General features: G+C 32.7%; 2 protein-coding genes across 5 annotated transcripts; one reads left to right on the top strand and one right to left on the bottom strand.

The window, feature by feature from the left end:
• The first annotated feature begins 237 nt into the window (after positions 1-237).
• On the top strand, positions 238-12,524 carry mxt (Eukaryotic translation initiation factor mextil). 4 transcript variants are annotated; one of them, XM_077440391.1, is made up of 11 exons: positions 238-309; positions 5,025-5,156; positions 5,240-5,547; positions 5,623-5,839; positions 6,014-6,085; positions 7,882-7,942; positions 8,026-8,305; positions 8,786-9,008; positions 9,100-9,171; positions 9,765-9,880; positions 12,054-12,524. In XM_077440391.1, exons 2-11 carry the CDS (start codon positions 5,036-5,038, stop codon positions 12,159-12,161), a joined length of 1,578 nt encoding a protein of 525 aa, XP_077296517.1. In that variant the 5' UTR covers positions 238-309; positions 5,025-5,035; the 3' UTR covers positions 12,162-12,524. The 4 variants fall into 4 exon arrangements, with proteins under 4 accessions (XP_077296517.1, XP_077296519.1, XP_077296520.1 ...); XM_077440393.1 differs by having other exon boundaries at positions 9,103-9,171; positions 12,054-12,360; XM_077440394.1 differs by lacking the exon at positions 6,014-6,085 and having other exon boundaries at positions 12,054-12,360.
• A 448-nt stretch (positions 12,525-12,972) lies between these two features.
• Positions 12,973-15,984, bottom strand: Vps60 (vacuolar protein sorting 60). The gene is made up of 5 exons (XM_077440396.1): positions 15,667-15,984; positions 15,358-15,509; positions 15,114-15,279; positions 14,029-14,152; positions 12,973-13,958 (listed from the first exon to the last, which is right to left on the bottom strand). The coding sequence occupies exons 1-5, from the start codon at positions 15,733-15,735 to the stop codon at positions 13,789-13,791; spliced, it is 681 nt and encodes a 226-aa protein (XP_077296522.1). The 5' UTR covers positions 15,736-15,984; the 3' UTR covers positions 12,973-13,788.
• Positions 15,985-25,330: the final 9,346 nt, after the last annotated feature.

Raw genomic sequence — 25,330 nt, 5'->3', positions numbered from 1 at the left:
ACTAGAATTCCATCGGATTACAGATGATAGAAATAACGACAATGCTCAGCATTGTGCAAACGAGATAGAATTAATAAATTAAAATATTTTTTATTTTAATTTTATTTAGATAGTTAAGATTGCGCAAATGATAAATTGATATTTAACGAGTTTTTATCCGATCTATATTGCTAAAAATGAAAATAAAAATGTGCGAGATCCAGATTCATGATGTTGTCGACACTGCCACGAGCGGACATGGCCAGTTGGTGTCGGAATTTGGTTGGGACGTGTTGTGGTGCGAAGCGCGGCGGCAGCGGCTGTCGGCAGGTTACATTCTCTCCGAGCCTTATATGTTCCCTTGAGTCTCAAGTCTGGCGAAGCTCCGAGCCTCACAATCCCTCACTTCCGATCCCCGACTCCTGCCGCGTCGACGACCATCGCACGAAACCACTAAACTATGACGACGTAGCACTGCAACAGTGACATTAACTTTCACCGGAGGTTGCTACCCACGGGAATTCCTTTCGAAGGATTTATTTTCAGATTTCAGATTTCTCGTCAGCCAGCCGTGGCGAACCGGCAGCGTGACGTTGCAACGGCATATGCACCCCTCTTCCCCTCCATTCCTGACCCCCTCCCACCCACCCGCCCCCGCCCTGCCCCTTCGCGATGCACGTGTTGATGTCTCATCTGATGACTGGTCTATCTCTGTCTCTTTCTATCGTCGATCATGCCTACCAACCTTCACATTATTCTTCCTTAATTACTTTTTAATAAATTTATTTACAACGATAAAAATTCACGTTCAATGGCAGAGCTATTTAATATATTTTGTTTACGAAGTATATTCAGACAAGCAACTTAATTGATTCTTTTTTTTTGTTTTGTATAACCTAAGAAGAAATATTCAGCATTGTTAATCATTTGCGATTTTGTCTTAAAATTTGCATTATATGAAGGTTCTTCGTCTAAATTTGGAAATTGATGTCTGAACAATTTGCAAACTTTTACTTCTGCTTCGGATAAGGTCACAATTCGTACTGTTTTGTCCAGTACATTTTTTTATCTAATAGATATGTACAAATAAATAAAAACTTTTTTATCTAACAGATGAAGCTTTCAGCGAAAATTATGTCTCCTACAAAAATATTGGCAAATTAGTCAAATATTTTCTTTTTTTTACCAGGAACATATGCATCTGCCGAAGAACTTTTTTCTTCAATGAACAATATGTGGTCCAGTGATAAAACACAATATTGATTGTTAAAATTTTAAAATGTTTGCTAGTCGAAAAGAATAATTTTAACCAGTTCTATGTAGAATTTTATAAGGGCATTAAAGAAAATCAATTATTTTTATTAATTTTTAATAATGGAAGTATTTAGAAAACAAAAATTTGGTTTTCAATTTGAAAAAAATGGTCACCTTAGCTTCGTAGAATGTAATAATGACTAATAGTTTTTTTTATATTAATCAGATATAAGCAAGTGGGGACTTCGACAAATGTAATGTTGACTCAATAATTTGATTTTTAAATGCTTTTTATTATTACGAAATTATGTTCACAATACATCTTATGTATATCTATTTCAATAGCTACTGATCTACTGATCATTTTCTATTTTACAATTTAATTTAATTTGGTTAGTAATCATAGTATTATATTATTCTAATGTTAATCTACAGCATAATAGGAAAACGAGCTCAAAAACCTATTGACTGAATAATGAAACTTACCTATAGACTAAAAAATTGCAAACCTCAAAAGTTTAAATAAAAATTCTCCAACGAAAAAGACCGAAAATAAAATAAAATTAGTTATCCCAGGACTCAATTCGATGTCTGCCCTTTGTGGCTTTAAACCCATCTTAAGTTGCCTCAAGCAGTTTTGGGACAGCAAAAAAAGTCATAGAATGCCTTCTCACACTTCTTTTAAATTTTTTTTTATTTCCCACTAATTTTTTAAAGAGGGAAATTTTTTTAAACAAAATATATATTTTTTTAATACCATCTACTAAAGAAGATGGCCCGACATTCTTACAAAAGAGAGGAATCTCCGCAGCACGGATGCTATGTGCAAAATAAACATGAAATGAAGCTCTAATTGTCTCGTCGAAAGAAAGTCAATATCCAACATGTAGATTGGTTCAGCAACAGTAGTCTACTATTTGTAAAGGCCGTTCATTATATTGTTAGGCCAAATAATTGATTTCAATCATATTGAGCTGGGAGGAATTGGGTACAACCGTCGATTGGATCAACTACATGAGAGAATTGTGCGCCGAGAATCTTAACAAACAACCCAAACAGAAGATTAGAATCAAAAGATCAATCATCTAAAGCTTGTTTACAAAGAGTAAGAATAGTGTCGGTAGGGTACGTCCTCAACAGTGGATTTTTGGACAACTGTTTCGGGAGATTCACGATTGTTTTTCAGTCCAAGTGGCTGATTGCAGTTGAAGAATTAGTAAACACTGGATTTGAAGATTTTGTTTTCATTTGGAAACAGCTAGCCAGAAACGTCAACGAATTTAAATTACTTTTGAACCCAAAAGTTTTGGCCTCCAGAATTTGAACTAAAATTTAATTAAAAAAATAAGTATTTAAATTTATTAAATTGTTTGAAACAATAGATTAGGTTCTGATTTTAATATAAAATATATATGTTAAAAATAAATCAGTCAAAATCAACAAATTTAATATAAAATATATATGTTAAAAAGCCTCCAGATAATGAGAAAGTATCTATGATTTTTTTATTTAAGTCTTTTTTGATCTATAGATATACATATGTACATAATGGTTACCTGACAACTCGTTCACAGATTTTCCGTAAACCGAGGATGCGCTCCAGGCATTACGTATACGGCCATCTCTTTCTCACCCCGTCTGTTCACCAAGATCTCGTTTACTATGCCATTACGTATGCAGCCATCTCTTTCACAGACCGTCTGTTATCGGTGAACAGACGGTCTGTGAAAGAGATGGCTGCATACGTAATGGCAGAGTAAACGAGATCATGGTGCACAGATCGGGTGAGAAAGAGATGGCCGTATACGTAATGCCTGGAGCGCATCCTCGGTTTACGGAAAATCTGTGAACGAGTTGTCGTGTCACCGTACATAATATGTCTATAGAGTTTTTAGTCTAAATTAAGGCTGTGAAGTTGAAGTCACGAATCGTAAAAATATTGACTGACTCTTTTTTATGATTTTCTTTTGATGCGTTGATTGTGAAGAAATGATGCAAATTTAAATTTTATTCAACGTATAATATGCATATTTTTTATTGTACTTTTTCACATACCATTAAAATACGTCAATAAAGTCACAATAAAATACGTAATTTTTCATATATCATTAAAATACGTCAATAAAGGTGAATTTGGTAAACGTGACTTTTTTTGTTTAACTCTTGCTCCCGCAGATGACCACTATAGACGTCATGCGTTAAGTGCCAGTAGCGCGAATGGCGTGATTCACTGTTTAAAAAAATACTTCAGGTATCAATTGACATATTTGATCACTTGAATAAATATTACAATATATATTTATGGTCAAAAACTCGATTTACAAATTCGCAAAAAAAAAATGCCGCCACAGTTAACGCGTTTGGAGGATTAATGATTGTTCAAAATCCCTTTAATTTTTGCAAGGCTTTTCTATGTTTTACTTCGCAAACGATTGAGCTAAATTTCCTACAGTCGTCCGATCGTTTTGCGCGGTTTGGTGAACAATGGAAATTTCAATCGATTTTTATTTATAACTAGCCGAACCCGGCATGCGTTGCAATGCCCGTTCCCGTTTCCGTTCTCTTTCCCATTCCCACTTGTCGGAAAAACGCAGACAGTGAAAACATTTGAAATTATTGGGTTGCAATGACACTCATTCCTGGTTTTCTTGTTTCCGTTAGCGTTTTTGGGCGATTTTTTTTCACAATCATCTTCCCGGAAAGTTCCATAGTAATCGGTTCAGTGGTTTAGGAACCAATTCGAGACACTGAACCGATTACGAGACACACAGACAGACAGATATTCATTTTTATACATATATATATATATAGATTTGAAAATCGTTGACATTATTTTTATTGATATCAATTTATGCATACAAAAAATAATTTTATTAAAATTGTTCAAATCGGAGCCGGAGTCGAAAAAACTTTTAAAAGACTCCACAGCTTTGATCTGAACAGTCTTGATCGAAATATACATAGTTTGACTATGTAACTTATCCGGAAATTGAAATTCTTAATCAATGCATATATTTATTAATTTATTTATTTATATATATTTTAGCTATCAAGCTAATTTAAAAATACATCTTAATTATTATACTTAACTCTAAAATTTATAATTAACTTATATGTACTGTCCCTCACAGAGGTGTCTCTTCGCACCTCGCAGGAATGCATCCATGTTTTTAGCAGACCTGACGCACTCAGGGAGGGCATTATACATGAGCACACCCCTGTGAAAAACACCCCCAGCCGTCTTATTCTTTATTACTCTACTTACAACTAGTTTGTCCTTATTTCTAGTATAAAAACTATGTTTATCTCTATTCCTTATTATATAATCATCAAAATACTTAGGTAATAACTTATGATCTAACTTATAAACAAAAGACAATGTACTAATATTTAGACTAATTCTAATAATCATCCATATATGTATATAGCTATTTAAAGAATATTAAGAAAATGAGAAATCATTAAAGAGAAACTTATCCCAGCTTAGGGTGCCTGGAAGTTGTAAATAATCTAAGCTTTATTTTTCATATAATTGGGATTATTCTGTTTAAAATAGTGCTTTCACCATATAAACATTCAAAATATGAAATGAATTCTTCGCTCACTCTTATAGAGCTTCTTTAATCAATGCTCAACTTTATTTAAAGACATACAATGACAACTAGTGTATTGTACACTTATTATATGCGGATAGATTGACTCCTACATATGGACATATATTTAAATAAAACATTAACTGTTTCAAATAGAAAATTATAAATTAATAAAATTCTTTTGTTTTAATTTTCCAGCTGGGTAAGGTATGGCGACCCTAGCGAAAATGACTCGAATGATAAAGAAACCCGAAGTTCCCCGACCTCTTAAGTCTACGTCGGTGGCAATACAAACGAAGAATTATGTGATGGATCTGAAGATAAATTCCGGTATTTCATTAACTAATTCCGGTTCAATTGTGCCATTTTGATGGATCTTCTGACGTGTGTTGATGAATTTTGGCTTATTTCAGTGGACGATTTGATTGTGCTAACGGAGACGGTTGCTTGTGAACTCACCCGAGGCAACTACGATAGATGCTTGCAAAACAATGTAGCCCTAATGTATCAGAATCTGAAACTGCACGGCGCTCAGTTGGAGTCGACGTACAAAGACTTGTTGGATAGGTTTTTCGTGGTGTTCCGTAACGGTTCCCAAGACGACAATCTCGACAAACGATCCCGACTCCATCTCTTAGAACTGATCGAATTGAGGGCGAAGCAATGGCAAGAAAATGATAATATGAGTCATTATTACAAGTGCAGGGTCACACACGCCGAGGTATAATATCTGTTTACGTTGACGATATATGAAGTTTTTAATATACGTATGTAATGTGATTTTTTTTTTGACTAGCCCATGCTGACCGCTGCCGCTGAAGCCGCCACTGTTGGTGATTTAACATCCATGTCATTCGTTACTCCAGCTTCACCCGTGGAACCGCCAGCTCCACTTTTACTCGGACCTGGAGAAATTATTAAAACTTCTGGAAAGTTTACTAAACCGACTAAAATACCTGGAAAGAATTATTCCAAGGATGAGGTCGTCATTCGAAATGCAGACTCTGGAAAAGGTATAAACAAATACTTGTGTAATGTTGAAATTTTCAGGATTATTATATAATAAAGTGTAAATGTTGAAATTTGACTGTTTAAGGAATATTTTCTTATGTATAATTAATTGTGTAAGAGAAGATAAGTATGGTTTGATTATCAGTTAAATATTGTAAATTGGGTGTGTTTTACAGTGATGGGTATAAAGGGACGTCGAGTGCACATGATAGAGGAGCTAAGTGATACGATAATATCATTTCAGAGAGGTACGCTTAAACATCGTTGAAATTCCCCACATATTTAACAAGTGGTGTTTGATTTAACAGCTTTTCTTCCTCTCTACCAACTTTTTGTGTGTTGGCTTGTGCAAATTATACACGTACATATTTTGTACAAATATTAATTTGTCCTCTCGTGTTTACTCCTCTCGAATTATTGCTTGTTAGCTGTTTAATTTTTGCTTGGAAAAAGTACGCTTCTTATTTTCATCTTTAAATTGCCCGAATGTCAGCTAATAACATTTTCATTAACAAAATTAGCTATCAAAAAATTGTTGTGAAATTTACTTGCATTTTTTTTTAATGCATGGATTTCATTTACAAAACTTAACATAACGCACTTTTTTATTTTTATTTTTTATGTACATACAATATTTAACCCTTTGACTGCTACAACAACGATAAATCGTTGTTTTGAAATCGGCGAAGATTGCTACGACGATCGTTGTTGACGTCATTAATTGTCGTATTTCAATACTTTCTTTGAGCCACCAGCGCATCAGTGGCACGAAACATTTTTTTTATATACGTATTTATATTTATTTTTCAATCAAGCTTTATAAATATTCATCAATTTTTTAAATAAAAGCTCTTCAATTTCGGGTTCATCATCAAAGTAAATTTCGGGTTCGTTGTCAATGTCATATAAGGAGTTATTACTTGGGAATTGATTATTATCGATAAATTCATTTTCAGAATCAGTAGAGCTGCTGATTTGTCGAGTTCCTCGGCGAGGAGCTATTATTTCGCTTTCATCACTTTCACTGTCCGATATCATTTTGCAGAGTTAAAATAAATGGCAAAAAACAATAGACATCCGCTTTCAATTATATAGGTCACGAATTCATGCAATCAATCAAATGCAACTGAAATGCATACAAAATGTTTATGATACATGTTGAAAAATTATTTGATTATTAGAAACTTCGCATCCTTGTGTGTCTCGCTCATACGTACACAATTAAAACCAAGAAAGAAAGAGAGAGAGACCGCTACCTGTTTCGAATATATCGCATGTTGTAAGGATACATCGATATCTAAAAATAGATTATTGAAAAGAATAAAGCCTCGGAAAACAATCGTCAAAACTTATTTAGTGTATATATGTAGGTATCTCTTTCGCACGCACGCATGTAAAAGCAAGACAGAAAGAGAGAGCACGAGTCCACGACTGCTTCTTAAAAATGTATATAAAGTATTATAAAAATTACGAGTGTTCGGCGAAGTAAGTATGTAAAAAAAAATATTATATTTATTTTTTTTCAAAATAATTACAAATGTTAGCATTTTTCGCTTGGACATTGAAAAACCTCGTAGCAGCCAAAGGGTTAATATTGCATATTTTCTTTTATTGTGTTGGATATTTTTCTATTCTGTTTTTATCATTTACCATTACCGATATTAATTTTGTCTGCTGAATTTTGGTTGATTGGTTGTCTTACTGATCCGTAGTGAGGATCTGTGTACATACTACGCATACATATTATTTCATCAACGGAAAGGGGGAAACATCGACAATATTTATCTAAATGCTACTTTTTTGGCAACCCCTTGATGAGGTAGTATCTATAACCCAGAAGAGTCTTTCCTGCTGGCAGCGGATTCTCACCATTATGAGTCCGTTGACCTATTTCTAATGCATTTAATCTAGTTGTTTTTTTCCATACCTTTCATAATTCACGGTAATGCTAATAATTTGACACTAGTTTAGAAATTATTGTAAATATCCAATTTTTGTAGCCATTTTGTTGTTTATTTCTCACTATGTTTTCAAAATATTTCAGTTAGTCCTGGTGCTAAAGAACGCTTGGTTCAAATTACCGGACCCAACGAAGAAAATGTTAAGTATGTATATATATTTTTTTTGTTTTTCAATAATTCAGAACACGTTTAATACAAAATTGGATATAATATATACTGTGTTACAGTCATGCTAAGCATCTTATCGGTGATACAATACGGCGAAACGCATCACCCGTACGATTGGAAGGTTCCAACACTGGTAACTTGGGTGATTCCACCAGTTCGCTCAACTCATCAGCGTCCGAAGAAAGTGGTAGACCCACTCTGTTACCATTGACTTCAACACCGCGTCCTTTGCTACACAGTTTTTCCACTAATGATGCCAATTTAAACGAATTTCGATATACTGTGACTGTAGGCACTCATGCTATCAAAATAACGGGCGATAATCTCAATATCGTCAATGTAAGCTTTGCACCGATTCGTACATTGTGCCAATACGATCTTACATCATAAGAAATGGGCCACATCGGGAGACTTGCGAGCAACTTGGTTGAGGGCGACTTGGTCGCTCTTTGTCTCTCAACTCGGGAGATCAAAAGCGACCAAGAATCCGCTCAATATATGACGATGCAGCCACACATGCTAATAGTTTTTTGTCACACGTGTTCATGGTTTTTTCACTTTGTAGTCGCCGACAATTAATCGCCGAGTGTGGCACTTGTGTTGGTCGCTCTACCAATGAAACCGTCGAGACCGGACCGATCTCGGTGGTTGGCCGATTTAATTGCTTGAGATACCAGTGAGTTGCACAGTGTGGCGTGCTCTGGTCAGCTGCATACATTTGATCTGGTCGCATGACTAGTCAACTGACAAAGTCGCTCGCAAGTTGTCCGGTGTGGCCCGGCTCTAAGGGGTGTTATGAAACTTGTCTTCCTCTTTCAGATGGCTAAATTAGTTCTTGATGACTATTTTGAAAACTTTAATACATTAGAAACTCCTGTATCTGAGTTTGGAGATGTATTCAGTTTTAATTCGAGACAATCACTAGACTCTCGAGGTACTCTCGGTAGTCAAGATTACAACAGTAACGGCAGTGAAGACACTGTCAGAGCAAACGGACTACCGTCGCCAACAGACGATGACGTTTTCATCAAGAACTCGTCTGGTATATGATGAACTCTTTCATTGTAGCAATTGTCTATGATGTTTGTTTTAAAAAAAAAAAATGTCAATTAATTTTTTATTTACCTTTTCAGAAGAAAGCAACACAGAAACTGTGCGCAGATCTCGATATAGTCGAGGTTCAAGCTACACAGAAAAAATGGAAGGTTTGTATCTGTATGTGATGTTCGTGTTTTAATCAGATAATATATGTAGTATAAGTAGGCTTACTGTACTTTTCAGTTTGATTGGAACTGCTCCGCTTTGAAGTTCTAGCCGATAAAATTTATAAAAGAAGTTCATATATAAAAATTGGGTATCAATTTTTAGGGTGTAAAATTTTTTGTAGAACCTAAATTACGATTTCAGGAGGCTTAAACCAAAATTTTATTGAACTAGGTACATTACCAATCCAATAAAATATATGTATAAAGATGAACTGTTCCCGATAATAGAAAATCATATTTGCTTTTATCTCTTTTTTTTTGTTTGTATGAGTAATTTGTATTGTAACTATTGTAAGAGTAGCACATATAGAGTGAATATTTGATTTATTTTTGAATGAACCGAGAATGGAAATTCGCAATTTATAAGATTCCACCTCGTTAAATAGTTTGAAAAAGATATTTTGAATTTTTGGAGAATTTCGTTATCATTGTTCGACTCCGTATATATTGTTAGAAATATGCATGTGTTGCGTTAGAGTATATCGTAATTAGTAAGGTGTGGGCTCAATTCGTAATCTTGATTTTCTTTTCAGCCGAAAGGTCCGTAAATAAACTGTCCTATTCGTATGAGATGCTACTGCACTATGCCAACTCACCACTGAGCAAGCAAGTGCCCAAGGCAAATATGCCCCAAGATATTCTGCGCAAGGTAAACGTGTTTGCCCCCATCACTCACTTCAAAAATAACTATCCTGCATCTAACCCGTCGAACGATTTGACATTCAAACTTTTCAAGTTTCCATCAAAAATGTCCGATTATCGTCCTTATCGTCCGATCAGCTTTGAAAACAACATCAACAATTATTTTCATGTGTGATAACACTTTCCCATTTTTACAAAGCATCGCTCAATCACACTCGATAGGCTTTACAATGCTAATGTCTGAATTTTCTGCTTTATGTTCATTAAATTTGGTCTTTTTATCGTTTCCTCTTATTTTTTTTCTTTTTTAATGTAAGTTTTGTACCAAAGCTTCTAGTGAGATAATTTAGTGTTAGTTTTATCGTGATTTACATGTGGACTTTATTTATCCTGTGTAATATTGATGTACAAAGTACCAGTACAAAAAATGTACATTTTGATTTTGATGGATTAGTATTAGAGGCGTTCTTTTTTTTATTAATGAACCTTTTTGTTTGTCTGTGAAATCCGCAAACTCTCCACACAATCTAACAATTTTTAAATAATTATAACATTATTATTAAAAAAAATTGGTCAGGGGTTATGATTATTTTGTAAATTTTCTTTAATCTGATTATTATGATCTCAGTGCATGGAGGTAATGGTAGATTTCAGGACTGTCTTACAGAATGCCTGTCTTTTGTGATAAAAATATCATTAAGTGCCTGTACAAGCATATAGGATACCTATAGTGTGTATAATATTATTACATACCAAAGCCATAAAATATGCTTCCATTAAGGATTTAAAATACACGTTTTTATTTTTTTATGAAACGTTCTGTTTAAAGATAACCAAGCTCTTTTAACTTTAGTATTTACATTTAGATATTCTTGATTAACGATTGATCGCATTTGTAATCGGTCTTGAAAATATTTTTCTTTCTTTGACTTGGTTGGCTTTCATAATCATACAAAATGTTTCATGTCTTCTACGTTTAACGATACAAAATCATTCAAGTGAAGTAGTGGTATTGGTGTTTTGGGACCTGTTTTTTTTTATTTTTATTATTGAGCGGTATGATTAAGGATTGAGATAACTTGAGTGATTTTGTCTTGTTGAATAAAGATTATTCTTTCTTGAAATGTGTACTCAAAAAATGTGCTATTATTTACGATGCTCGAATATAATAAAATCATCAGTATTATGTTTCAAACTATCTCGAATATTTGCTTGTTGTAAGTTTACGAATTAGTTTAATTTGTAGGCGGTAACTATTTTTCTTTTACATTTAAATATACGGTATTTTAACTATGTTAAATTAATGTTTAATTTCGTTTAGATTTTGAGAATTTTGTATTACCGTTGATATTTCTTGAAGACTGTTTTTTTGTTGATTTTTTAAAAAAATCGAATTGTTACTATTGTAAAATTGTATGAGGATAATTGTTTTGAAAATGAGTAGAATCATACGATACGATTTTTTTGCCAAATATTTTTAACAAGTTGATCTTTATTGCTATTGTTCCTTAACAATGTGATTTATTTTTTTGTGCTAAAACAAATGTTTATTTGTGTTGTGACTTATTTTTTAACCCAAAATAATTTACTTTCCTTTTTATTATATTTGTTAATCAATATACAAATTGTTTGTAGATATTTGATTAATAAATTCTTCTGTATTAAAATGAATATTTATTGAACTTTTGTAATACGTACGATTCTTATTTCACTCGTAGTGATTCTTTTTGTTTACCAAAAATATTGTTTTGATTTTGAGTTTTAATACTAACACTGCTGTTAATAAAGACTAATCAAAATCTTACACTATGGATGAAAAAAAGCAAAAACGCAATTCTAACAAATACTCCACTATCCCATATCAACCACAAATATGCTTTATATTTATAACCTTTTATGTTTAGAAAGCGCCTCACAGTCAATATTTCTTACAAGCCACATACACGTGTACATCCTTCGCACTGCTTTTGAATAATGCCTGCAGTTTGTATCCTTTCAAATTTTTGTAAACGATGCACAATGCACTTGCACAAAATTGGTAATATGCATATACTATATATTTGGTTATGAGAATTTTGTATATAGCTTAATTAACTACATATTTACATTCATATGTTTCGAATATAATGGAAATTCGTGAGGTTTATTTATTGTTTTTATAATTTCAAATGTTTCTTTAGGCAAGCTTGGAATTCAATGGTGAGCTTTATCTACAAAAGGTGATGGAAGGAAGACAATCAATAAATAGTTCATCTGAAGAAACCAAAGATTCCCCGGAACCGGAATAAAGTCTCTTTATTACACGCAATTCTTTTATACTGATTAGGAATTTTAGCGACTACCTATTTTCTTAGAATTCGGTGGGTGTCTAATAAAATCGAATGAAAAAAAGGGTTGATTTTACTGTATTTTTGTTTAACTTAGGAAGTATAAAGATTATCTTTTTTTTAAATTTAATCGTCGAATTGATAGAACTGATGTAAGTAGAAAGGGGGAAAAAGGATATTATTTTATATTTGTATGTATAATTTATATATGAATATGAAAGTTGTTAACAAATGAGCAGTTATAAGCACGTGAAATCGTTAAGATATTATTGTTACTAAATATTTTAATCAACTATCGCTATTACATTTAAGGATGTGCTTATAATAAACTAATCTGTATTGTTCTTATAGTTACATATATATATATATATATATATATATATATATATATATATATATATATATATATATATATATATATATATATATATATATATTATGTTACAATACATAATATCATAAATACCGTTCATGATATTGGATTATTCTTTCGGCAGTTGACTATAATGGAACAATATTTCGGATGCAAACTATCACTCTCTAGTCTACGAGCCATTTTTTTAATATTATTTAATATTTATTTTAAACGAAGTTGTTGAAATACAGAGCTTTACTGAAACACATTTTTTTCGAAAATCGTGGCATGTTAAAAAGAATATTGTGATATTTTAACATGGTGACATTTTTTGTTCACTTATTTAATATTTATTTACAGTCTATTTATGTTGTGTATGTAATCATTATTTATAACAAATAAATTATTAAAACATTTTGTAACATCATTTTTGTTGCCTTTTATTTATGTTTTATTATACATATATACCTCAACTATAAACATATGTGCTAAAAACATAATGAATATAGAAAGTATTGCAAAAACATGTTTTAATCATCTGTTTTCGATTCGAAACTATTCTTTGGAATAAAAGATGTTGATTAATTGTAGCATAGTACAGCTAGCCCTCATATAACGCGCTAGATCTGTTTAGAGAAAATGTGGAAAGTTTTTGTCTGGAGAAAATGTGAAAAGGGAAAAGAAAAATAATGAAATTATATTAAAAAATATGATACAGAATATTACATAGTCTTTTCTTATTTTATTTTAAATATATTTTTCTTAGACCTCTCTGATAAGCTGATCCAGAGCGTTATAGAAGGGTCGACTGTAAAATTGATGGTCATAAAATACCGAAATTCCCGTTTTCTCATTCAATACAGTTCATCCGGCCCCTCTCATGATATGGCCCTGTAACTAACTTAAATATAAAACGAGGACTTGAAACGAATTTTGAAAGAATTTGAAGTCAATATTAAAATAAACCATGTTTATTTATTAAAAAAAAAAAAAACATTTTTTAAAATGAAATAAAAAGCATTTAAGCTACGAGATACAATAATCGTGTAGAAAATAATTTTAAGTGATATTAAATATAATATAAAAGGTCTATAGTGGTTTTCATTATTATGATAATAATCGGCGTTACAAATTTAGTACTAAGCAACATATAATATGTATATATATACAAGTACAAAGATTTAGAATGTACACAAACTGTACAGTAAATTTAGTAAACGAAAAGCGCGTGTTTCAGTGCATTTGTGTTGCACTAGGTATCTGAGGTAGGCCAAACTCGTCTAATAAGACTCCATCTTTGTTTTTGATGGGTTCTGCAGCACCCGGCTCCTTATCCGGCGCCTCTGGAGCTTTGACTACATCATCTAAATAACTTGTATCATCGTCCAAAGCTATCTCATCACCTAAATAAACAATGAATTAAAAAAACAAATCGATTATATATAATACAATAGGGTAATCGGGTGAACAAACCTAAGGCATCAAGTTCAGCAGCAAGTTCATCATCATCAATTTCAGGCATACCGTATTGCCTACCGAGAGCTTCTTGCACTTCGTCCGCTTGCTCTAACATGTCTGCCATTTCATCGTTGACATCCTGAAAGTGGATTATTTAATAAATTATAATGCCAAAAAGATTCTCTTAACCGTTTGCCGTGGCCGTCTTCTATGGAAGCTTTGGGCGACAAGTCTGTAGTGCGGCTGTCTTCCGGTTACACGACAATTGGTTCAAGTCCAAAAGGTTCAACGACAAAATGGTTACGCGACGAAATGTTCACGCAACAATATGATCACACGACAAAATGTCCATGGAAATAACGTTCAAGCGACAAAATGTTCAAAAGTCCTAAATTTTCCTATTTTAATGGAAAAAGTAACTTTTTATTGTATTTTATATATGTATCTATCGATGTATATGATAATTTTTATCGTGTAGATCGCGGATGTTATTAAATTAGTATAAATGACAGGTGTTTTCAACCGTATCCAATATTTACTTTAAATTGAAAAAAAATTATTTTATTCACGTTATTTCCGTGAACATTTTGTTGCGGGTATATTTTGTCAGTGCACTAATTTTCGGGTACATTTTGTCGATGAACCTTTTGGACTTGAACCAATTGTCGCGTCCCCGTCTTCCATAGAATTTCTGAACTTTGCACGGGATTTTGGGGCTTATATGCGCCTATTTCAACTGTTTTAAGGTTCAAAATTGGTTGAATATTCAATTTGCTTGAAATGAATATATAGCAGCCAAAATTAGTTTTTTGTGGAACCATACTGAAACCTCGTTTATGTGACGTCACGTCTTCATACAATTATGAAGAACGATTATTTGACAATTAATCCAAAACTACGAGATATATTATGCATTCTATTGTTTAAAATAATACTTTATGTGTTAATTAACATATCTGGTTAGTTGAGTAAATATTAAAATCTGTATTTAAGGTCGAAAACTCAATTTCCAAATTCGCGAAAAAGGTGCCGCGTACAGGTCTTGTTCGCTATATTTATTGCCGCGGGCAAAGGGTAAATCTATAAAAGTTTTAAGTTACTTCTATGTTGTTGATGTCGATCTTTTTGAATTCCTTTTTCATTTGAGTTAGTCCATCCTTCATTGCTGCAACTGTTGCATGTGTATCTTTCAAAGTTTGAGTGGCGTAGTTAGCTTGTTCCATGTTGAACGATTGAGACCGTAAATTATCTGCTTGTTGTTCATACCTTCAACAAATAAACAGACATACTAATTAGATGTGATCATTCACACGTGATTAAAATGATTGTGACAACTTTGTTTACATTTTTTTCTGTTTTAAGACGCGCATTGCTTTTTGTTTTACGGAATTCTTTGCTGGACCCTCCCTCATCTTCGCCATCTGATCTTTATATTTGCGAAGTTCAATGTCTAGTTTTTGTATTTTTTTCTCGATATTATCGGCTCGATTGTCAACCTGTAACCAAATGATTTTGCACGTATAAAGAATTGGTAATAAAATGCGTAAAATTTACATTTAATGACGCTAAAAATGATAGTAAGGTTATGGTGGAGGAAATAAAGTACTAGAGATGAGTCATACTGATGCTGCGAATTGAATAGGCATAGCGTACCCCTGTGATGCAGTCATTGATGCTGGGTAATGGTTCCTTTGGTTTAGATTTTCCAAACAGTCGATTCATTTCGGAAATTTGTTTGAAATCAACTAAAAATCAATTGACGGATAGCGAAACGTCAGACGTCACACCCAAAATCCACAACAAACTGTGACATTAGACCAGTGATGCCAGTCGGAAAAATTAAGCGGAAAATATTTTATCCCTGCAAATTGCTTATACAATTTATCGGTAAACGGACTACTAGTCATATATGAACCAGTCACAGGACAACCGGTCACTCTAGATCGGTCACACGTGATCACCCGTCACACTAAAACTGGTCACGAGAAAACTGGTCACACCCTAAAACTGGTCACGATAAAACTGGTCACACCCTAAAATCGGTCACGAGAAAACTGGTTGACCACGTGTGACCGATCTAGAGCGACCGGTTGTCCTGTGACCGGTTCACATTTGATTAGTAATCACCGAACCAATTTATCTTTTCAAAGTTGAATCAGTAATCATTATAGACACACAGTGGCATAACTAGAAAAATTCAGCCCGCATGCAAAAGTTATCAAAGGGCCTCTTTTTTAAATTAAATAAATTAACTTACACCTTTTAAATATTCTTCTCGCCTCTAAATTTGCAAATTCTGCAAATACATAATTTAGAGATATTCTCTGAGCTTCTCCATGTTTAATAGGGTAATTGGACTATTCGTCACATTGGGGGGGTCACAAAGACAATTTTTGCCATGAAAATCGCGAATACACAATATTTAGCACTCAAGTTCTCGTTACTATGATAGTTATCGTTAGTATGATGGACTTTTCGGCTGCCAGATGTTCCGTTATAGAGATTTTAGTGACTTTGTGACGAGTAATTTGTGACCAGTAATCACCGAACCGTTTAATAGTCAATATTCCAAGCACACTAAGTCTGGATTGACCGATTGAATTTTTTCTTTAGTATTTTATTCATTTTAATTTTCCAAATGTGAATATTACTTATTAAGACTTACCTAAAACTGCATCTCTCCCTCTATCGCACAATTGTACTCGGATATACTCTTCGCAAGCATGTCGTGAGCTCAAATCGGTTATTTATCTCTTCTACTATCCTGCGATCCGGATACATTCACAACGAATTTCGAATGTTGAATGCGTACTTTAAATACTACACGTAGTATTTTTCTCATTATCGTATCCATCTCTTTCCTTTACGTGTACTCCTAGGAGAATGGAAAATATTTTTCGAATTAATTAATTCATTTTCGAATTGGGGGGGTATGAGGGGGGATGCGTTGACCCCAACCATGATAACGCCCCTGGCCACGTCTTTTTCAGGCATTTAACATTCGTTAAGAACTAATTCGGGCTCGACAGGTAGACCCTTTCGTACATGGCGATCTCACAAACATCACGAAAATCTCGGACATTGAATATCTGGTACTTGAAAGTTCCACCCACCGAGAGGTATTTGCGAACTATCACGCCAATGAGAATTCGAGTGCCAAATAATCTATAATATATTCGCGGTTTTCGTGGCAACGATTGTTGTAGGTATGCGAAATTGTCCGTCTACCCAATAATAAATGGCCAGTATTTTAACCAATTATATTATTAAATTTCAGTATGAAATTGATAACTGCTCAGAATAAAAATAATATGGGGTAATTATAAAATAATAAAAGGTCAGTATAAAACAATAAACATTGTTTTTTCAATTTTCTGTCGACTATAAAAACTTTTTTTCAAGCTTTATAATGGTCAAGCTAAACGATTCAAGGTCTGTTTATACCTATCCAGCACGACCCGAATCCTGCAAGTACGGACAGTATTCTTTAGTACATTCTATATGGACGCGCATGAATGCGTAAATGCGCATGCGCGAATGGAGTATGAATACGTCCATATATTTTATTTTATTTTATTGTTTTACAAATCAATATACACTCGCCATTACAGATTTGCTCCAAATGCGACGGGCGTACGTTAACGAAATACAGAATACATAAACAATCAGAAATCAGAAATACAGTAATACATACATATACAATTAGAATATATAGCATATAACAATTAATCAGATATAATAATCATAGAGACATCTATGGATTATTTTTAGATTTTTTTGTATACAATTTTTATACATATAATAAATACGAAATTATAGAGATGTCTACAGATATATCTATAGATTTCCGATTACTGTGTATAATTATTACAAATTATACACAGGCAGATTTTGTGACAACAGGATTAGATCTAATACCATTTTTCAAGAACCGTTTCAGCAATGATCAGATAAAATTGGCAAACTCTGATAGAGAAACGATCGATTTGGAGTCACAAAACCCCCAAATCTAACCAGCAGTGGCGAGGACACGAACCTTTGACCTCAGTGGTGCTAAATATATACGCTACCACTAAGCCAAACTGCTGGCCAAATGTAATGTACCAAAGAATACTATCCGCACTTGCAGGATACCTGCAGGATACGGGTCGTGCTGGATAGGTACATGAATATATGAACAGATTTTCGGTATATGAACAGATTATGATAGGTATATGAACAGATTTTCAAATGCATTATTGGTGGAAGGTGTGTGTATTGCTGGACCTTCATTCTAATTTTGATGGGTTGAGAACCATTGCAAGATCATTTAAGTAATGAATTAAGTCTGATTCCTTTGTCTCCATTTATAAATAAATAAAGGCACAGCCTGTTAAAATATTTCATAGCCTGTTTATTGGCCGACAGCTGTAACATTTCTCTTACCCAAAGTTTCATTTCTGAAGTTTTCCCACTCAATAATTGGTTTCTTCTCTAGTTGATTCCTTAGCCATATAAAGGTGCATAATTTCCATTCATTTCCAAATCTAATTTTGGAAGAGAGAAATCTTTACAATTATGTGGTACAAAAATACAAATTTTGCAACATTAATGGGTGTTAATGGTGTTCTTGTTTATCGTTAATTGAAATATGATAGTAAATAAATTACTTTGAATTAGTTTTCTATGGTTAAGATGTAGACAATTTTTAATTTAACTTTAAAATATGATAGTGAAACAGCTTTCATTTTTAAATACATACTTCATTATTTTACTACATCATGATTGAAATTTATTATTTAATTAAAATTCCATCTTCTTATTAGAAAGATTTTTAATTTTCATCTCATAAGGAATTTTCTGCTGGAATTGAAAATTAAACCATCCAAGTTTGTGATACGACAATTTTAATAATACGACCATTTGCAAAATAAAATAATTTATTTACAATAATTACAATACATTAAATAGTTATGTTCTATATCGAATATATTGTATATGTAATAATTACATCAGCACAAATGTGCATGTAAATATCAATCATAATTATTATAAATGACAACAATAACAAATATATTTTTTAATACACAAATGTTTTAAAATGACACTAATCAATGTACTATACAATTCACTAGTATAATAACACTTACTGGGTCCGAACATTTATCTCCGTAGCTTTCATTTCCAATCTCCTCGTAAGCCAATATTGACTAGCTTTAGAATATCATTAACATTATGCAAGCCAAATGTATTAATTTAAATATCCCATTCCTAAATTTTCATACCTTTCTCTAAATGCGATTCAATACAACTTAATTGAGCATTTTTATGAATACCTACAATATTTCGAAAGTAACATTGAAACTGTAAACATGTTTTTTGAGATTTGAAAATATAATACATAATGGGAGTTAAAAAGTAAATCTTTTACATATTCAACGATTCGATAATAATGTCAGCAATAAAAAATAAATAACCAGCGCATTTTTATTTATATTTTTTCAAGTTTCGAGGCCAGTGCAGTTATTAATTTTATTTGTTCCGATCAGTATGAATGAAATCCATAATATATTCCAAATCTAAAGATTATCTTGTTAGCCTCTATTTATTTGTATTAAGAAAAATTGCAACATTATGATTTATATGATAATTTGAATTTGAGTTCATTTGTTTATTAATATTAACAATATTGAAGAAATTTGTTGTTTATTTATTTTTTCTTTTGTTTGTCGACAGCTTTTAAATAATCTGAAAATATAAATAGACTTCAAGGTAAATTTTATTTAACCCTGTGATTTCCATAATTTACTTATAAATAGGCAATCTCTAGATTGGTTTAATAAATTATGTCCTTTTATAACATTTATTTGTTTATCTTCAAAATGCAAATGTTCAACTATACTCTTTATTAACAAAATAACTTAAAATCATTCAATGAAACTTCAATTTTTAAGAAAAAATATAATGTCATAAATATATTTATAAGACGTTCAAAATATTTTTGGTGAAAAAAAAACACATGTGAATTGATATTGTATTTGGCTGTGGCATTAAAGTTGTATTATTATTTCATTAAATATCTATACAAAAATATCTACCGATCATATAATACGTGCTTTTATAATATATTAAGTGTTATATAATCGTAGATAAATATTTTAATATTTTTTTTGTAGTTTACATAATAATGCATACTCAAAAGCTTGTTTAGCCGTCTTCAATGATAAATTCTAATGCTCGACTAATGAAATACTATTTTGCTTGCTGAATTGCAAAGCAAGCAAAACATTGTTTCAAACATCAAACCTTCACGATTGGTGCCTTTACACTAAACGAAAGCCTAAGTATGTATTTGCATAAAAATTTTGAATTTGCAATATATTTATATTTATAAAATAAATGCAAGATGTTAATAAATATTTCCAATAAAATATATTGTAATATAAGAAATAAGTTTAAACACATAATTTTTTCAATATTAAATGCTATAATTGAAAACAAAAATATACAAAATAAATTTATTTACAAAAATTTTATAATAAAAATTGCACTTAATTTCTTGATTCATTATATAAAATTAAAGGCTGCATGCATAGATTTATATTATATTATATATTAATTCACTGTAGGATATTAAACAATTTTGATGATTCACAGTGATGCTTATTTCAATTCCAGTATTTGTTTCCAAAAAATATTTTATTATACAAAAGCACATTTTTTTTTATAATTTTATTAATAAATTTAAAATTTCGATATTTGTCTTTTTGCCTAAATATGTAGATTTAACGAGTACAATGATATCTATACTCTATTTTTATTTATAGAGTTTGCAATTTTAAACCATTGAAATATTTTACTCATCTGACAACAGTTGTAATGGACAAGTATCAAAATTTTAAACATCATTTCATACCTTCATAATTTTTGGAGCTCTACATCACTCACTTTTTATTTCAATTCAATTGAACAAACATACTTATAGTTCGTGACATGATGTATTAAAACTATCACAATACTTAATAACGGACGTATTACTAACTATATCGGAGTGGGATTAAGGTTTCACTTTTAATTAACATTCTTTAGCACTCCTAACTATGCATACATCCATAAAATCACAGCATCACCTTATAACAATTTTCGTTTAGAGGGGAAAATGCGTACTTCAAAGTTTTACTTTGAACTATGTATGTAAATGAGGTATATACAATCAAAAACAAATATTTTTTTAAATTTTATTAATGATACAATTCAACTACAATGTAATGACAGAATTGAATCATTGATTAAATTTCATATAAATATAGATGTTTGTGATTCTATACCCCTCAAATATAGTATAATATATGTATGTATAATAATAGATATAATAGAAAATATGTATACACACGATTGTTATTTATTGCATATATTGCTGTAACGCTTTTATTCATATAAAAATGATTAATGTGTTTTATTTTCATACCGTTTACTTTCAAATATACGAATGAATTTTTAAGAGTTTATTTTTAACAAATGTACATTTGAATTTCCAAGTGTAGAAATAGATTTGTGAACATTGTCCAAAACCATGCTTGCACTGAATTGATGGGAACGATTCCTTTGCGTTGTGAACAATTTTATATATCTTCATCCAGATCTGGTTTGGATGATGTGAGAAGATCAGTGTGGCTCAATTCCTTCCCTCTGGGCGGCTACCGGTTGACTCATATTTGCTGTACCAATGTTGAATGACTCGTGTATCATTCTTTCATTTTCTTGTCGAACTGTAACAAAAATAAAATATAAATGAGAATACGAAAATATTTTGAAGCACACGTTTTTTTTTATGAAACTATGCGTTAAAACGGTAAACGGACTACTAGTCATATGTGAACCAGTCACAGGACAACCGGTAGCTTTAGATCGGTCACACGTGGTCACCCGTCACACTAAAACTGGTCGCGAGAAAGCTGGTCACACCCTAAAACTGGTCACGAGAAAACTGGTCACATCTGAAAATTGGTCACGAAAAAACTGGTCACACCCAAAAATTAAAAAGTGGTCGAATTTTTGGGTGCGACAAGTTTTTTCGTGACCAATTTTCGGGTGTGACCAGTTTTAGTGTGACAGGTGATCACGTGTGACCGATCTAGAGCGACCGGTTGTCCTGTGACCGGTTGACATTTGACTAGTAATCACCGAACCGTTAAAACAATGTCTAACAAATTTATAAAATCGAAGAGTTCGACGGATAAACTTTAAAGTTAAATCAGATGTAGTGATATTCTTTTTAACCTCCTAAGACCCAGTGAATTTTATAATAATAGAAGTGGCTTTAGGCGTTATATTGTTGTTAAGTGACGATTGTCCACTGACATTCCTAAATAATTTTAGCATTAGTAGTATTTGATGCTTGGTGTTCGACGTGTCCGATAAAAATTTCTCTGTTTGTTTATATTACTCGCAAAATGGGCAAGCATCGTTAAAAATTGCACAATGCATTCAAAAACACACAATAAACAACATGGGATAGATTTTTATAAGTAAAATGACCTGATTGTATTCCGTGCGTTGTACCGTAGTTATGGAGACGTACCGTGTAATATTGACACAATTTATTTATTCGTAAGGGCCCTTCTATTATTATAACATTTCTCTGACATTAACTTTATCGCTTGTAATGAAGCTACTAGTGTTGTACCCGATGAAATATCATCACATGGGTGTTGACATTAAGTTATTAAATAAAAAAATATAAAAGTAATGTGTCGGTTCTGTGTTCGATCCGCACGCGGTCGAATTTTTTTAAAATACCTTTTAAATATATGTAATTGTTTAATATGAACAAAATGGTAAAACCTACCTACCTACCTATATATAAACAATATAAAACACCAATAGAAAAATTTATTAATTAAATAAATTTTCAATAGATGGCGGTAAACGCTCAGAGGCTTAGCACCGTCTATTTGCCTAGAGGAAACATTGGTAGCATACAGTATATATAGAAGTTTCATTTTGTTATCATATTCGTATACGTTTTGGCAGTGGTTTAGCTGTGACGGACATATGTATGTATGTCAAATTGAAACGACTATTATAGTACGGCGAGCGTTATCTCAGACAGATGGACAGACAGACAGATATTATATATATATATATATATGATTTTAGATTTATTTTCATCATAACCTTTTGTATATTACAGAGTACATCATATTATTTCGTTGAAATTAGTCAGTTTTGTCATATAGCGTTCGAAAGTTATGTTATATGGCAATTCGTGTACGATGTAGCCACAGGTCAGTGGTGAAATCGCTCCAGGTATGCTATGTTTGGTTCAGTGATTATTCCGCACAAAGCGATCCCGCACGCGTCACTAAAAACTCGATCACGGCATACCTGCACCCGAAAATTTCATCCATCGAGAGTTTTCCACGCGAACTATCATACTAATAAAAAGAACTCGAGTGCCAGATATTCTGTATTCGCGATTTTCGTATCAACGATTGTCGTGTGCGCGATCGCAATGTGCGAAATAGTCCGTTAACCGATGTTTAGTTCCATTGTTTTGTTATCAAAAGGTCAATTACATAACATGCTGTATTTTCCACAGGTAAATTTAGAAAAATATATTTTTTATGTACTAAATAAAATATTTCCACAAAAAAAGTCAGGGCTAAGGAGATTAAATCACCTAAAGCTATTTATATCCCAAATAATAAAATTTTAATATAATTATATTGTCCTTGTACTTGAGCAGTATTCTAAATTACTCATTTTGTATTCAACAGGTGTACATGGCAAGCAGATTTATCCTCGGCAGATCGTTTTCAATTAAATTCCTCCTACTCTCCATTGTATAATATAAAATTTCTCAGTCAGTCGTGTAAGCGATTTATATTAAAAAAAAAATGAATTTCAAAGCAGAATTCACATTTATTTTAATTTTCATCATGTTAGTAAATACTTATATTCTAATAATAGCAACGTTGAAAGATTTAGGTAGTATTATGAAATAATACTAACTCAGTGGATGATGTGGAGGTACAGCAAACGTGTAAGATTTAAAAGTGGTGTTATGCACACTGACGGTGGAACTGTGAGTGAGGGTAACAACCACAACGAGGATACTAGCCAACACTAGCAAGATAAACGAAAGCATTATGATAAGCACAATCCGCCTTCTTCGACGCTCTTTCCTAGTGATAACAGCAGACAAGGACGAATCAGGACGTGGAGTATCACAAGCGAGACCGATACGAACACTCTGTCTGCGATAGTCTCTAGGATTCAACATCAAATCGGCAGGACGAAGGGAAACCGAGCGCCTAGCCCCAGCTGAGCAAGGCCTTCTACTTCTCCTGCTTCCACCATTCGAAGCTGTACTTCTTGAAGACCGTCGCTCCGATCTGTATCTGTCCATCGACCTCGTCCTGGAGATCTTCCTGCTGATGCTTGGAGCACATGCTTGACTCGGTCCAGTTAAATCTTCGGTAGATATGGAAACCACGACTGGGTATAGCATCTGCTCCTTGGCAGAAGTTTCACTTGAAATTTCGTCCAAATACGGCAAGTCTATTGATTGGTAGGAGGAGTACTCCTGAGGATAGTCCTCGGAGAGTCCTGTCTTGTCTTGACCCGACATTGCGTGCGGTTTTTAGCTCATGGCGGTCGATCCGCGACTGAATTGTTCGAAACCTATTTTGGGTCCAGCTCCAGCGGCCTGGGTACGGTATACACTTCGCCGGCACGTCACGGACTGTTCCATATTGCAGGCTGTACTACGCTCTTCGACTTGGAACAATGGAGCAACTGGTGGGGCATTGTCATCGCAGGCAAGCGACCGGAAGTGGACGTGAAGTATCATCGCGAAAAGGGGATACAGTTTTCAAACGTTTTCCAGAAATAGCCGTGTAGCTGTAAACAACCACTCGTACGTCCCGCGTTTGTATACAATAATACATTATACTTTCTCATAATTCTCATCCGATCGGATCTAACGTCATCATCTGCTATCGAATTCCGTCTATTTATAACATCCATATCAATGTGTGCGTTCACTCTCATTGATGTAGTCAAAAATTCCATCACTCATTTCCCAATATTTTTACCAGATTGAAAAATAATCTGGTGTGGCCAATAGACAGCTTTTATGTTTTATTTATAAAATACATACCGATATGCTTCCACCTCCATTCAAATGTGAAGACACATCCCTCAACAAATCGTCGAGATTCTACTATAACCAATAGCTATGTGAACGCAATACTTAACCTCAAAAATATACTTTGAACAAGAAGAGACTGAACTGCAATTATAAATTTGTAATTTTCTGAATTCCATTAACACA

Source organism: Arctopsyche grandis, chromosome 10 (assembly GCF_051622035.1).
Source record: "Arctopsyche grandis isolate Sample6627 chromosome 10, ASM5162203v2, whole genome shotgun sequence".
In the NCBI taxonomy this organism is placed as follows: Eukaryota; Metazoa; Arthropoda; class Insecta; order Trichoptera; family Hydropsychidae; genus Arctopsyche; species Arctopsyche grandis.
Note: the sequence above shows the minus strand (reverse complement) of the source record. Positions and strands in the feature narration are given on the sequence as shown.

Coding starts and splice junctions, on each gene's coding strand:
- Vps60 (XM_077440396.1), bottom strand. CDS start 15,735: ATGAATCGACTGTTTGGAAAATCTAAACCAAAGGAACCATTACCCAGC. Junction 15,280..15,357: donor GTCTTAAAACAGAAAAAAAT/GTAAACAAAGTT, acceptor TATTTGTTGAAG/GTATGAACAACAAGCAGATA. Junction 13,959..14,028: donor TGCTGAACTTGATGCCTTAG/GTTTGTTCACCC, acceptor TTGTTTATTTAG/GTGATGAGATAGCTTTGGAC.
- mxt (XM_077440391.1), top strand. CDS start 5,036: ATGGCGACCCTAGCGAAAATGACTCGAATGATAAAGAAACCCGAAGTT. Junction 6,086..7,881: donor GATAATATCATTTCAGAGAG/GTACGCTTAAAC, acceptor AAAATATTTCAG/TTAGTCCTGGTGCTAAAGAA. Junction 9,009..9,099: donor TTTCATCAAGAACTCGTCTG/GTATATGATGAA, acceptor TTACCTTTTCAG/AAGAAAGCAACACAGAAACT.